Consider the following 15,307-nt stretch of genomic DNA (forward strand, 5'->3'; position numbering starts at 1 on the left):
TTCCTGAAGCATTAATCGTGGCTTCCAGTTACTAATGAAATCTTCTACTGTATGGTTTTGTATCACTGTGACGAAAACGGTTTGAAATCCCACACGATGAATGTGTTATACTCCTACAACACTGTAAACTAATGTGTTCCTATCCCCTTTAGATTTTTAACGTTTACAAACCACTTCAATAACGCATTATTCACCTAAAGATTAATTTTTTGCTATATGTGTTAACAGTTCTTAACAAAGGCCACAATTGCAAGTTGTTCTTCCTTCATTTTGCAATAACAGCATTTCAGAAAACACGTGTGTATAAACTCGCATTTTCTATTTAAATTTTTATTCCATCTTGCAACTATGATAATGCTACTTGATTTCACTGTCACACAAATCGGTATTGAACAAAAACCTGTAGTTTTGTCACGAATTCACCAACTTGGGTGATTCCATTAAAAGATACTTTATGGACAGAAATATTTTATTATACTCCTTTGTCATGTAAAATGTGCATCAACTTTTATAAGAGTAAGTAATGATGCAGTAATCAGAGACTAAAAGCATCAGAAATATGGTGTAAGACCAAATAAATTGCATACTTTTCGTTTTTACATTTGTTGAGGCTTGCCTAGAATCACTACAATATTTTTACCATCAGCATAATCTCCATCTTTTACCAGGCTAGCCTGAAGACGACCTAAAAAGATCAAAACGATGTCCTGTATTTTATTTTAAAGTTCTAATACCCAAACCAACCGTCTTGTGAACACAAGTTAGCTAATTCTTCTTTATAAAATTCTTCTTTTTAAATATTTTCTATATATCGAATTAGTGTTAATAATAAGTAAAATGACGATAATACAGAAAATTTAGTTAGTTGTGTAAGATAGTGGGAGAGGTGTATACTTGTGCTTCACCTTATCATCATTAGTTCAATGACTTGTTCAGCAGCTTGTCCAAATTGTCAAGTGTAGAATTTGTAAGTTTGGATCCAAATGACATGTATGAACATTTGCTGCATCTAATAGCGTATCATATAATTGAATAACAATTTACTACTTGTTCTCCAAATTCGCTAATGTTCAGATATGAAGTTATATTAGGCTAACCTGTATCTCATATATGGTCTCCACCAACTGCAGAATTCCTTAAATGTTAACAAAATATATGGAATAGGTTGTAAATCATGAGCCTACATACCAGCAGTTGGGAAAAATGGCCAAACGATTAAAGAGAATGTACAACAAGAAAGTAAAAGAATATCAGTTTCAACAAGACAGCAACACAATAACCGCTCAAACACAAATTGTCTTCTGAGGAGTTAATTCATTGAAATGTGAAATTTAGCATTCACATGGTTCACGAAAGCAATAACCTGAAACTAATATCACTGAGCCTAGACTTGACAAAAACACGTGTGAACAGGTCGAACCCGCAGTAAACAACGCGAGCACTGTTATATATCACTTCAGTGATGTCGAGAAAACCCACTTGTAGAGAAAAATATATATGTAAAAACGGCTTGTTTTCATGTAGAGAAGCGAACAACGTTTCGACCTTCTTCGGTCATCGTCAGGTTCACAAAGAAAGAAAGAGGTAACTAACCGGAAGTCGACCACATGTTTGAAAAGGGTTGTGTTACTGAGTGTCGGAATGTAGAGGGAGTGCTTAGACGTTTCAATATATAATTTTATATTATTTATTTTATTACTATTATTTATTATATTATTTTTTAATATAGGTATAAAGGTGTTCCTTTGTATTGGTTTATTTTGGGCTTGAGTTGTTGTATAAGTAAGGCTTCTTTAATTTTGCGTTTGTTTATGTCTATTTCTTTATTTAGTATTTGGGTATTTTCTATTGTTGTGCTGTGTTTATTTGATTTGCAGTGTTCGAAAACGTGTGAAGGTGACTTTTTATGTTCGTTGAGTGTAATTTCCATTTTTAAACCTGTTTCTCCAATATAGAAGTCGTGGCAGTTATCACATTGTATTTTATAAATAATGTTGGTGTTGTGTTTATCAGTGTAGTATTTACATAATATAAACCTCAGTTTTGTGCCTGGTTTTTGAATAAACTTGGTATTAACTGGAATGTTATATTTTGTCACTAGTTTTTGCCCAATGTTGGTTATTTTTCTGCTGATCCCGGGAATATATGGTATGCAGCAGTATATGGTTTCATGATTTTTTAATTCGTGGGATATATTTACTTTTGTTAGTTGATTTTGCTTTATGTCCAGGTGTGTACGTATAATGTTTTCTATGGTTTGTGGAGGAAACTTATTAATGTTGATGAAGTATTGTTTTATTTTGTCTAATTAATCGTTAATTTTACCTGGTGAGCATAGTTTTATGGGTGTGTTTATTTGGTTTCTCAGTATGTTGAGATTTTGTTTTGTTTCATGTGCTTTTGTGTTTGTTATTCTATTTCGTAATGTTTTAATTTCGCGCTTTTTTCTTTTTGCATTTTAAATAAGGATCGATTTTATTTAACATAACATTTGATTTCACTTTTGTGTAACAGTACTGAATATTAACCTGAAGATGGCCTGAGAAGATTGAAACGTTATTCTCTGCTTCATTAGTAAAAGTGTTAATACCCATACCAGCCGTCCTGAAATACATTTTTACTTCAAGTGGGTTTCTAGTTATCACAAAGGGAATGAAACGAAAACGTTTTTCATCAAAAGACGAAATTGAGCTATTAGCATATAATAATTATTACAACGAAGAAGAAAACTTTTCAGATTTTTCATCAGCATCAAATTCAATTACTTAGATTTAGATAGTGAATCAGAGTCCACAAGTGAATATAATCCATTGGTTCCCAATGAATAAGGTGGCACGATTTTGATCCATTTATTCATTCTTTTAATAGTAGAAACGCTAGATTCACAGATAAATTTAGGCTCATGGATGAATCTTAATAATATGAATATTTTCCGTTATATTTGATTAAAGTATAATGAATCATATTATCTGAAAAACAAACAGATACAATGACTTTTGAAAATCCCTGAATTCAAAAGGAAGTGAAAGTAACACTCCCTCCACTTCACGAAGTAAAAAATGGAAAGATACTACTATTGATTAAATGTACGTTTTTTGCTCTGGTAATGCTTATGCAACATGTAAAAAAGCATGTGTTGGCTGATTATTACAAGAATGATCCTTTTATAGGAACTCCACTTTTTCCAAAATACATTACGTGAAATCGATTCAGGGAGATTTTTAGATATTTGCACTTTATAAATAACGAAGAATCGAATGCAAACGATCAGTTACGGAAAAAGTTCAAGAAATGTTTACAATAGTAAAGAATAAGGCTAAGGGATCTTTTTCTCCATTTTATAAAGTAGTTATCAATGAATCTTTGATTCTTTTCAAGGGCCGCTTTGTTTTCAAGTAATACATTCCAAGCAAGCGCCATAAATTTGGAATAAAGATTGTTAAGAAACTTTTTTCCCAATTTTTACATCTGTAGTGAGCCACTACCTGAAACGTCCTGCTGTTTAAGGGTTAAGAGAAAAAGTGAACAACCCTTTTCGAATTTCAATCAAAATCTCTCTGAAAGTGCTTAAAACTTCAGCAAACATATTCTTCTCGCCGCTACCCAATTAGAAATATTTATCAGGCTGGTGACACCACATAATATATCTCAAATACATAAATGAGAATGACACAATACAACTTTCTCACAGAACAGTAGATAAGTTTCTGGACTAGTCAAAATACAAAAATGAACATCTATGGTTAAATGTAACATGTGACCTGTACCAGATTTCACGTAATCTAGAAACAAAATTTTAGATTTTTGAAAATACTCACACAAAGGTCAAATATTTAGTATTTGTAAAGTAATCCCCTATCCCTTCTCGTAGGTTATTTCCTAAAGCAAAAATTAAGTTTAACATCAGTTAAGTAAGTTATAGTAAAATCAGGTAGAAATCACGAACTATGAACAATGGATAGATTGAATGCGTAATCACAGAAAGGCATAAAATGACCACCCATGTTTAGGACAGGTTTCACATGCACGACGAGCATTCTCAAATAACACACATAACTGACAAACATAATCTAGAATAAATGAAATTTAAAACTCTTTAATTCTTCCGTTAAGGGCAAATCAAAGTATGCAAACTATGACTTTTTTAGTTACATTCAAACTTAACTTACTTTATTATCATTCTATACGAATAAACTTACCAACAAAACGTAATTAATAAATCAAATGTTAATATGAAACAAGTTTTAAGTTCTTAAGCTTATATGAAAATATTTTAAATTTTAAATTTCCTCTAAAATTGTGACATTTATTCTCTAAGTATTGCCTCTTATTTATTTACAGCTTCTCTGAGAATTAACGTAAATTACTCATTATAACACCAAGACAAAGCTCGATGTTTATCGTCTTCGATTTATTTTTTTATACTCAAGGCGTGCGACTCGTAATCCGAGGGTCGCGGGTTCGCGCTAAACATGTTCGCCCTCCCAGCCGTGGGGGCGTATAATGTGACGGTCAATCCCACTATTCGTTGGTAAAAGAGTAGCCCAAGAGTTGGCGGTGGGTGGTGATGACTAGCTGCCTTCCCTCTAGTCTTACACTGCTAAATTAGGGTCGGCTAGCACAGATAGCCCTCGAGTAGCTTTGTGCGAAATTCCAAAAAACAAAACAAACAAACAAAACATAAACTAAAAAATCAGACACACTTGCCTCACATTTTCTTTCACAAACCGTAAATAACTCTTACTTTTATACTATATTATTTATAACCAATAGAAGGCAAAATTTTTAATATATCAAATGCCGTATTATATTACGTTTAGTGTAAAAAAGTACTCATTGAAGACGAGAAACCCACTTGAAATAAAAATGCGTCTCAGAACGGCTGGTATGTGTATTAACACTTATTGATAAGTAGAGAACAACATTTCGACCTTCCTAGGTTATCTTCAGGTTAAGAAAGAAGGAGTTTACAAGTAACTGTTGCTGGACACATGTCTTAGGGACGAGATATAAACGGGTACGGGATTGTAGGACGCGTTGCGGTTGGATATCAGGTTATTAATTAGTATAGGAAAAAAAGTGGTCCTTTATATTGGTTTTAGTTGCTGTATAAGTGGGGCTTCTATGAATTTGCGTTTCTATGGTTATGTTAGAAAACACCCAGATACTAAGTAGGGAAACAAATATATATAATAGTAAGAACGACAAGGAAAAGAAGGCCCGCCACAACAAGAAACTAGATAAATTAAGGTGCCAACAAACCTCGTAATTAACAAATGTCGACTGAAAATTAAGCCATGAAGAATAACATCTACTCAACTTCGCAATAACACCTATAAATATTCTATCCATCGAAATGAAACTGCCTGGAAGACCTAGCTACAAGACTTGCGACTCTACACAAACTGAAAACACCAACAAAACAACGAAACACAACCACCAGTAAAAATACAACTTCGACTACAATTCCACCAACAACCAACAACCTATCCTTTCCCTGAAAACAATATCTTAAACAACCCTTTCAAAGAATTTTCACACAAAACTATCAATGTAATTTCACGGAAAAGAAATCTAAAAAACAACTTCACATAAAAATATATTAATTCTATAAGCAACTTAATACAGGACAACATCAAAATTCTAAAAGCAGATAAAGGTAATGCTATTGTTATCATGAACACAAGTGAATACATTCAAAAAATGAACATCTTATTAGATACAAACAAATTAAAACTAGTAAACACAAATCCAACAAAAACACATGAAAAACAGTTAAACAAAATACTACTACAAATGAAAAACCAACACAATTTCAGAAAACATTTATTCTTACCTACGAAAGACCGACTCACACACACACACACCACAGCTATACAGCACCCCCAAATCCGATTGTCCAATACGACCCATAATGTTGACATATGAATCATATAACTACAACCCCGGTAAATATATAGCGTGGGCATTTTCTAAATATGTAACATCAGCCGGCTCCTTTTTCAAAGACTCTTTTAACTTTAAATATATTCTTAATCAACTAAATCATGAAGCCTCAATGGTCAGTTTTGATGTAATCTCCCTCTTTACAGAAGTCCCAACAACTGAAGCCTGCAAGATAGCTTTAGAACTTTATATCCAAGATTGCAACCCATTGATACACATCCCCAGCAACCAATTAGCAACCTTTATACAATTCACTACCACCAAAACTAACTTTTATGTTCAATAACCTAAACTACCTACAAATAAACAGCCTAAGTGTGGGAAATCCCATGTCACCAGTTCTAGCCAACATTTTTATGACACAGATTGAATCTCAAGCAATCAATTCAGCCTTATACCCACTGGTACATGTATGTTCACGATACAATTGCTGGATTCACAAACACACACTTAGTTTTTCAATCACATTTACTTGATGCACCCCAACATTAAGTTTAACTGTAAACAAAAAAAAAAAAACTAACCAAATAGCATTTCTTAACCTCAAGATCACTAGAACTGACACACACCTCAAAACAGAAAACCACAGAAAAATCACCCATACTGGATTATACATTCCCTGGGACTCAGCACATGAAACAAAACAAAAACTCAACATGTTAAGAAACCTAATAAACACAACCACAAAACTATCTATGTTCACCAGATAAAATTAACGATGAAATCAACAAAATAAAACACTTCATCAACATCAACAAATTTCCTCCAAAGACTGTTGAAAAAATTATGCACACACACTTAGATCAACAACACAATCAACAACAAATAAACAAACAATAATAATTCCCAAGAAACAACAAATTACAAAAGTTTACCCTGCTGCATACCATATATTCCCAATATCAATGAAAAAAAAATAACTACCATTTGGAAAAAAACTTGTAGCAAAATGTGACATTCCAGTTAATACCAAATTTATTCAAAAACCAGGTACAAATCTAAAGTCCTTACTATGTAAAAACTACACTGACAAACACAACACCAACATTATTTGTAAAATACAATGAACAACTGCCACAACTTTCATATTGAAGAAACATGCAGAAAAATGGAAACTAGATTAAAAAAACAAAACTCCACACGTTTTCGTACACTACAAATCAAATAAACACAATATGACCATAGAAAACACCCAGATACTAAGTACGGAAGCAAACGCAAAATCAAAACTCTACTTATACAACAAACTCAAAGCAAAATTAAACCAATATAAAGGAATGCCTTTATTCCTGCAGTAATTAATAACCTGACGTATACTGCAATGCCCCCTGCAATTCCATACCTGTTTACACTCTCAACTCTAAGATGTGTGTCCGGCAAGGTTTCTCTTTCTTAACCTAAAGATGACCTAGGAAGGTCAAAACATAATTTTCTCCTTATCAATAAAAGTGTTAATACCCATACTAGCCATTCTGAGATGCATGTATACAGTTATTATCTGTTTTGTCCTCAGTTTGAAAGTTTCTATCGTGGTGTTCTGATTAGCTAAAATTTTAAAGACCAGTTACAAATCCATGCAAATTATAACACTTACAGGACATTCTGGTTTGTATGTTTTATCATTTTGTGTTATTAGGTGCATTATTTAAGTAAACAGTATCATTAGTACAAGATAAATGGGATTTAAATACTTAATCAAAAACAAATTTTTGTGTACAAGAGAATTTGTAATGTTTACTAAAATCTTGTCAAATCTGGTGAATATACACTAACTGCATTAGAAGTTATAATGTCGATGCTTTCATGGTTACCTGGTGGTTATTACCTAGTGGTAACAAGGTATGTCAAAATGAACGAAACTCGTGAATATATTTTTGAAAGAGGAGAAACAAAGTTGTATCAAAAGCTTTAATTCACAGACACTGTAGGATACAGAACAATGACATCACAACAATCAAACACACGAATATTCTATTATCATGGGACAAAACCTAGAAATACACAGAAATGTACTGATTGCCTAGTGACATTGCATACAGGTATGTAAAAACGTGACAAACTATATAATAAATACGTATTACTAACATTGGCCCTAAAGCATTGAGGTGTTTGAAATGTGAAAGTGATCAACTGATATGTAACTGACTTAAAATGGGGAATGAGGTAGTGAAACAATAATAAAAAGGAAAACATGACTACCTAAAAGCATTCTATACTCTCTTTCACCTGTTTTTCAGATACCTGCAATCACTTCTTTAAATATTGGTTAAGTACAAATCAAACACTGACACATCATCCCAGTCATGTTACTTATTGATAATTTAAGCAAATTATTGAAGTAAAAACAAGATTGACAATTAGTAAAAACACAAGAAACATGTAAACTATAAGCCATTCAAAATGCATAAGACAAGTTAAATACATGGTTTAAAAACTTTATCTCATGCTTGGATTTATTCAGAGGCTTACAAATGTTTTGACTTTTTATTTTCAAAAACACTTTAGTGTTACTGATTAAATTAAAATCTGGCAACTAAATTAATAAACAAGGTTCAATAAGAGACAAAAATGAAAACAAGGCAGTAAGGAAAATGTCTTTCTTGTGTTAAGAACACCTGAAAACAGCAATTAAATTTCACATCCCCTAAAAGAATACTTCAAGTAAAATAACATGTTATCTACAATTTGCATTTCTTTCAAGCATAATGTTTATTTGATTTAAATTGAATTTTTTTGGATAAAGCATTATAAAACTCTTGTTTTACAAATGATTCTAAACAGAGTAAAATAAAAGGCAAATGAACAGAAGATTGGAAAATTTGGATAAATACAGTGTGTATTTTTGGAACCAAGAATAAAGATTATTTTCTTTTTAAACTAAGGTGTATACATAATTTTTTCTAAAAAAAACGGTAACACCTGTTTTGGAATGAAGATGTGCAAGTTTGTTTTTTTTATGTTGACATAACTCCTTCAATGAGTTTTACCCTTAAGGAGTGAATGTTTACAAAAATTGTATTTAATGCTGACACACACAATTTCAACATTTTATTTCTTGAACTCCTATCTCCTTGAACTCCTAGTGCCCACCTGCATAGTCCATTTGTTACTCAAGAAAATCATAAATCTTCTAATATTCATACTCATACCAAACACATAATAAAAAGAAAAAAATACATCTTTTATCTACATTATAACTAAACAACATGGGATTAAAATTAAACCCAAAAGATAAAAAAAATATTCATAGACTGGTCATTAAGTTACTTTAAATAGTTAAACCTGGAATTTTCTCATAGTCTCAAAAACATTATAATTTTCAGAAATAGAATTCACTATAAAGAACTTTACTAGCATTTCATATTTAGAATCAGTGAATATGAACATAGTACTTTCAGTGTCAATCAGTGAATCATTCACAGCTAAATGACATTTTTTAAAATCAAATCTGAGTTCAGCTGATCATCCAATTCTTATAATCTCACCACACAGATGAAGTCCAAAGAAGTGTTTAATATATTATATAGGTAATTAGTATTAATATACTTAACAACAAATTTGTAATACTGTCCACACAAACTTTTCTTAACCTTTACAACTGGAATTTTTAGATTATTACACATACAGTACTAATAAAGAGGTACACAAAATACATGCATCTACAAAACTATAATTTATACCTATTTTAAAGGACAACCTAATACCATTTAAACTGGTTTTTGTAGCACTTATTATTGCTTTAACATAAAAGTTAACAATTTACACTTAAAAAACAAGCACTCATTGATAATGAATTATACAAAAGCACTCTTTCACTTGTTGACTTACATATACATACATATTTATTAGAGGTTAGTGAACATGAGAAAAGGTTATACTTTTGAACAATCAGATCTTCCTATATCTTATTTTTATTGAATATTTTGTAAAAAGTAGCAGACTGGTCTTAAAAGCATAGAATGTAAAAAATATGAAACTGTTTTATACAGTAAGTAACAACACTGAAAGTTAATGTTTCTTCAAAACAGCACCTACCACATTAGTTTTATGAGCATTTTATTGGAAAAAAAGAGCCACTATTCTACCTTTAGTAAACACAACCCATCACAAGTTGAGTGCAAAAAGAGCGAACTACTTAAAAACAAATTTATATTTGGCACACACCACAAAGGATCTAATAATCTGTGGTACTTTTAGTAACAGATTAATTCATATACCTTTTATAAAAATACAAAATGTCAAATGTTACCTCGCATGATAAAGAAAAAACAAACAAGGCCAAATCATAGAGAACAAATGATTAAAAAATTCTTATATTTTATGAAATGAACTACTGAGGTTTTATCGCAACAGACCAGCAGTTGAAACCAACCAATAAGTCAACATTTAATTATATATATATGCAAGTACAGAAAAATAATCAAAGTCACCTATTCACAATATTAAAATGCAAAATAGCAGACTATGGTAAGTAATGGCTGAATTCTGTTCTGAAACTTTAACTGATAAAGTACAGAAGACATTCCTACAAAACTGATCACTGAGGTAGAACACCTATTGACAAACCCCTAAATAAAAAGTATATTTTAGAAAATGACACACCTTATATGTTGTATAGTGAAGAGTTAAAGAAAAACCACTAAACACCTCAAATTCAAGCAGTTTTTCTGTTTCTAAAACAAAATGCTCTGAATAGAATTGTGTAAGTAGAAAGGTATAAACAAATCCTTGGAAATGAATAAATAATAATTTTAACTAACATCTCTGCATATTTTCAGTTTGCCATTATATTCATAAATGGTAAATATCAAATTAAAATTGCAAATGAAGTTTGATATATGTCATCATGTTGGATATTTTTTAGTTCAAATTTCTACTAAACTGTAAAGACAACCTGAAGCTTAATTCAATACACAAAAGTAATCTAATTGTGTGTGAATAGTTTTGAAATTCATGAAAGATATTCAAGTTGTCATACTTAGTTTAGGAATGTTAAGATTACATATTTTCTGAATTTGAAAGCATAAGTGTTACTAAAGGAAACTAGTAATTTTTAAAGTTTAACTATTAAAGAATTTTATATGAAAAAAGAAATGGAAGTACAAGTATATAACAAAGTCCTATTAATGGTCAAATAGGAAGCTTTTCAAACAAGAATTCAGAATACAAGTTATGCAAGCAACATGCACCATACCTCCTAAGATCCACCAACAATTAACAACAATATTCATGGTAATATACTATAGAGGGAGTGAAAATAAAAGTAAGGATAAGACCTTAATCAAGGTTCTACACACACATTTCTGGCTTCTTGTTATGCTAGAAACTCTACATAAAAGGAAAAAAAGCAACAACAGAAAAACCTTCAATATTCACAGCTAGTTCATAAAATTCATGCATTTCATATTTAAAATCAGTGAATACAAACATAGTACTTTCACTGTCATCTAGTGAAACATTCACAGACGAATGACACTTCTTTAACAATATGTGAGTTCAGCTTATCATCCAATTACCATAGTCTCACCATATAGATGTAGTCTAAAGAAGTGCTTAATATATCATATAGGTAATCTGTATTCACCCATATACACATACAGAATGAACTCAGGTGTGTAAAAACAATCATTTTACCAAAACTAAACAACTGTAGTATGCAAAATTAATTTAGTTATTTAGATAATTTCTGCACTCATGATAGTATTTTTTAAAGTTGAGAAATGTAATCAAATAGAGTTGAAAAGAACAATTACCTAATGATAAGTGTCCACACAAAATATCTTATAAATACTGTTTTATTTATATATTAGTGTTTGATATGATGACTTTAAATAACATGAGTTATAAATGTTCAGAAGTTTTTAATTATTTATGCTTACTACTTTCTTAGCTTGTGTTTTATTAAAAATTTAAGGTTTTGATAATTGTTTTTACGTGAAGGTATTACTTTCCTTATGTGATTTTTATGCCATTTAGCTTTTTTTTAAAATAATTTTGAATATTATATTATCCCTGTACACAAAGAAGACATTCACCATCAATTACTTTTCTTAATTATCTAATCAGTTTTATACCTCTCCAGAATCTATGTATTTTTATAACAGATGAAACTATACAATCATCTATAACTTCCCATGTTGCTTCACCAACTGGTTAATCTAAAAAGTGTGAACAGAAAAAATAAAATGTTATAACTGACCATAATCACAAAATCTTTTCTTGTACAATTAGAAATAAAACAAAAACTACAACTGTGATTTCCATCACCATGACATCAAGTTCAAAAACTAAACAAAACAAAGTACATCTGCAGTACTATTAATCAAAATTATTTCAAGCTAGATTTACATAAAGAACTATACAAAATAATGAAGTTACCTTTCTTATTACAACCAAATGAACCTGGTTATAAATATCACAACTTATGCAAAACAGTCTTTTACCATCCACAGCATACAGAAACAACAAAAACATTATATGAATTACTGTCTAGTTGCAGTTGCACAAACATTTGTGCTTATGTGTTTGCATGTGTGCGTGTTGTTAACTGACCTTATATGCTAAAAATTAAAATAGCCCAAAACAAATTTTATTTATATATATATATTTACAATCCACATCTAAGGTGAAAGTTTAGGTTTCTTTGGGGATTTCTTGCGGACACTATTCTTGTGACTCTGAGCATGTATCTGTTCAGTAATCCTCTTTACAAGATCATTCAACTCTGCCTGCAATAATATATTTTCAAATTATATTTAAAAAATTCCTCATATTACTTAATTGCAAATGCTTCTACTGCAACTACAGGTCACATTTTTAATGTACAAGTTTTCACTCTTATTTTATTTACAAATGGAACAACAGACTAAAATTTCTATTTTTAAATGTTTTTATAATTTTCAACCAGAAATTTAATTTGATCTTATATTGTAACACACCCAATTTATTAACTCTACATTATGCCTTTCATTACCACCAGGGCCTTAAATTTAACCTTCCAAAGCGAGAAATTAAAATACTTCTTTTTTTATATCTAAGTTCAAAACATTTTACTTGCCTAAGAGGACCTTTTGATTTGAACAGAACTAAACTTTTACCATTGAGATAAGTGTTAGATAACCTACCTGATCATATGTGTACATAAGTTTGGAAAACCTCAAGTTCTTTTTCTTCTGTACATGCTGAATTGCATGGTCAAGGCAATAGACACTATCCTCTTGAGTATTCACAACCTAATTGTGTAAATGCATAATTTCATTAGAGATATATGAAAATTGCATACACAAACATCAGATAATAAAAATACTTACAAACAAACACACTCCAAAGCAGAAAATCACATTTTAAAAACTAAAAACAAATTCATATAAATTTTCAAACATTGTCCAAGTATCATAAGTGCTGACAAAGAGAAAAGTTAATACAGAATGATAAAAAGCAACTGCAGTTTCCTCATAATTTTACAAGTATCTGAAAAAATTAGGAAGTATCATTTAGGTTCAATCCCTACTGTTTAATTACTAGTCTTCTTTATCCAATACACAATATTCCTTTATTTTCTGCTGAGCCATGAATGTTGAAGTCTTTATTACAAGGTGTCCCATTACATATTGTTGAAAGTTAGTAAAAGAAAGCATAACATCTTATACTTTACATAAAAAAACTATTTAATTTAGAGTGAAATCTTTAAATAAAACTCCCCATTGAAATATAACAGTGTGCTCTGCAGACTTCACATTCTTGTTCACTCTCATCTTCTGTGCTACGAGGACGACGTTTCTTGTCTCGAACTTCTACCAATGGAAGTCTCTCAGAGGTTTTTAGACCCAAATCATACAATTGCTTCCTAAGCTTAAGAGTTTGTTCTCTGAAAATAGAAACCAAATGCTTTTTTGTTACTGACAAACAGCTGTAGAACATAATAAAATATATACATGTAAAGTTTTACATAAATAATTTTAGAAGACAAACAAAGTTTCAAAATTCAGAAACAAGGGGCCATACCAAATGTTTACTATTTTATTCAACTTAACTTTAATATTAAATACAATGATTAACAAATTACTACATACAATTATTTACAACACAACACAGAATTAAAATTATGTTTCTTTAATACAACATTCCACAGAGTCTGTTTCTCAATCCTTCATGTCAAGGTGGATCAGTTCAACTTTATACAGTTAAGCTCAAAATTACATAACTAATCCTATTTCATCTTGTTCCAAAAGAAACATTTATTTTTCTACCATACTGCAACATCATAATCAAAATGAAGTATAAAATGGTAAAGCATGTTTTACAACTTTTTAACAAGAAATTAAGAAAAAAATAAAGAAAAAATCTTTTCTTCTATCAAAATTTAACTGAACTAACTTTATTATTAATTCATTTCTAGCTCGAAACAAGTCTTCACTGAACTGTAAAAAAATGGGAACAAAATTAGAGAGAGCTTTCATGAGGTGTTTAGATCACTAATCTATGACTTCTCAAAGCAGACATATTGGCAATTATGTCAAGCAAAGGCAAATGAGGTTGAAAAAATTAGTAGCTAAAACCAATAAAACAGTGACACAATAAGTGGCATGTTACGTTCAGATAAAATATTAGGGAAATCTGAAAACGTATATATATTCAGACTATACTGAATTCAATCCAAAATATAAATTTATATATTTTCTTGAAATCTTTATGTACAAAACTAAATAAAAAACGTTTTCATTAAAAAATGTATAACTCCAAGTTCTTTTTTATATGTGAATGAATTACTACAAGTTTATTTTCTGTAATGGTGTAATTTTACCCTCAAAGTAGGATTCACCCATCTGAGTATGACAGAGTTAGCAAAACATTCTACAAGTTCTGACCAGAATTTCTTTAACACAATATTCCACACATCCAGATAGGTATGGTTTTAACAGTATATATCACAAATTCTAATTATCAACATAACAATTACCCTACATGTTCTAACTAGCATTAATATTATCTCAATAACACTATCTTAATGATTTGGTAACATTTCTAATTCAATACTATATAAATTTCTATTTGTATCTTGAAAGATACTTCTATGAAATATCATCTTTCAGGTCCTGACTATAAAAAAAAGTACTATGTAGAATCTTATATTTTTATAACACAATAATAATTACAGTTTTGCTTCCATAACAGTATTCTACACATTTGCACTTTTATAACAATATCTCATACACCTGTATGTTTACAATGCAAAAATATTCAAACTCTGGCAAAAGAGATTGCACACACAACAGTTTTGAATTTAATAATGAGATCTATATTAAGAAAAAAACACAGTTAGGGGACAAAGATAACACCAAACTATACCAATATTATCAAT

General features: G+C 30.4%; 1 protein-coding gene across 5 annotated transcripts in view; it reads right to left on the reverse strand.

The window, feature by feature from the left end:
- Nucleotides 1–7,840: 7,840 nt before the first annotated feature.
- The window catches only part of Jarid2 (Jumonji, AT rich interactive domain 2), a 120,890-nt gene continuing 113,423 nt past the window's right edge, over nt 7,841–15,307 (reverse strand). For 4 of the 5 annotated variants that reach the window (XM_076481132.1, XM_076481130.1, XM_076481129.1 and 1 more), the window contains exons 19-21: nt 13,647–13,813; nt 13,071–13,177; nt 7,841–12,674 (exon numbers count right to left, since the gene is read on the reverse strand). In XM_076481132.1, coding sequence (XP_076337247.1) covers nt 12,567–12,674; nt 13,071–13,177; nt 13,647–13,813 — 382 coding nt within the window. In that variant the 3' untranslated portion in view covers nt 7,841–12,566. The remainder of the gene's footprint in view (nt 12,675–13,070; nt 13,178–13,646; nt 13,814–15,307) is intronic. The other variant, XM_076481133.1, reaches the window with a different exon arrangement.

Source organism: Tachypleus tridentatus, chromosome 13 (assembly GCF_004210375.1).
Source record: "Tachypleus tridentatus isolate NWPU-2018 chromosome 13, ASM421037v1, whole genome shotgun sequence".
Lineage (NCBI taxonomy): Eukaryota > Metazoa > Arthropoda > Merostomata > Xiphosura > Limulidae > Tachypleus > Tachypleus tridentatus.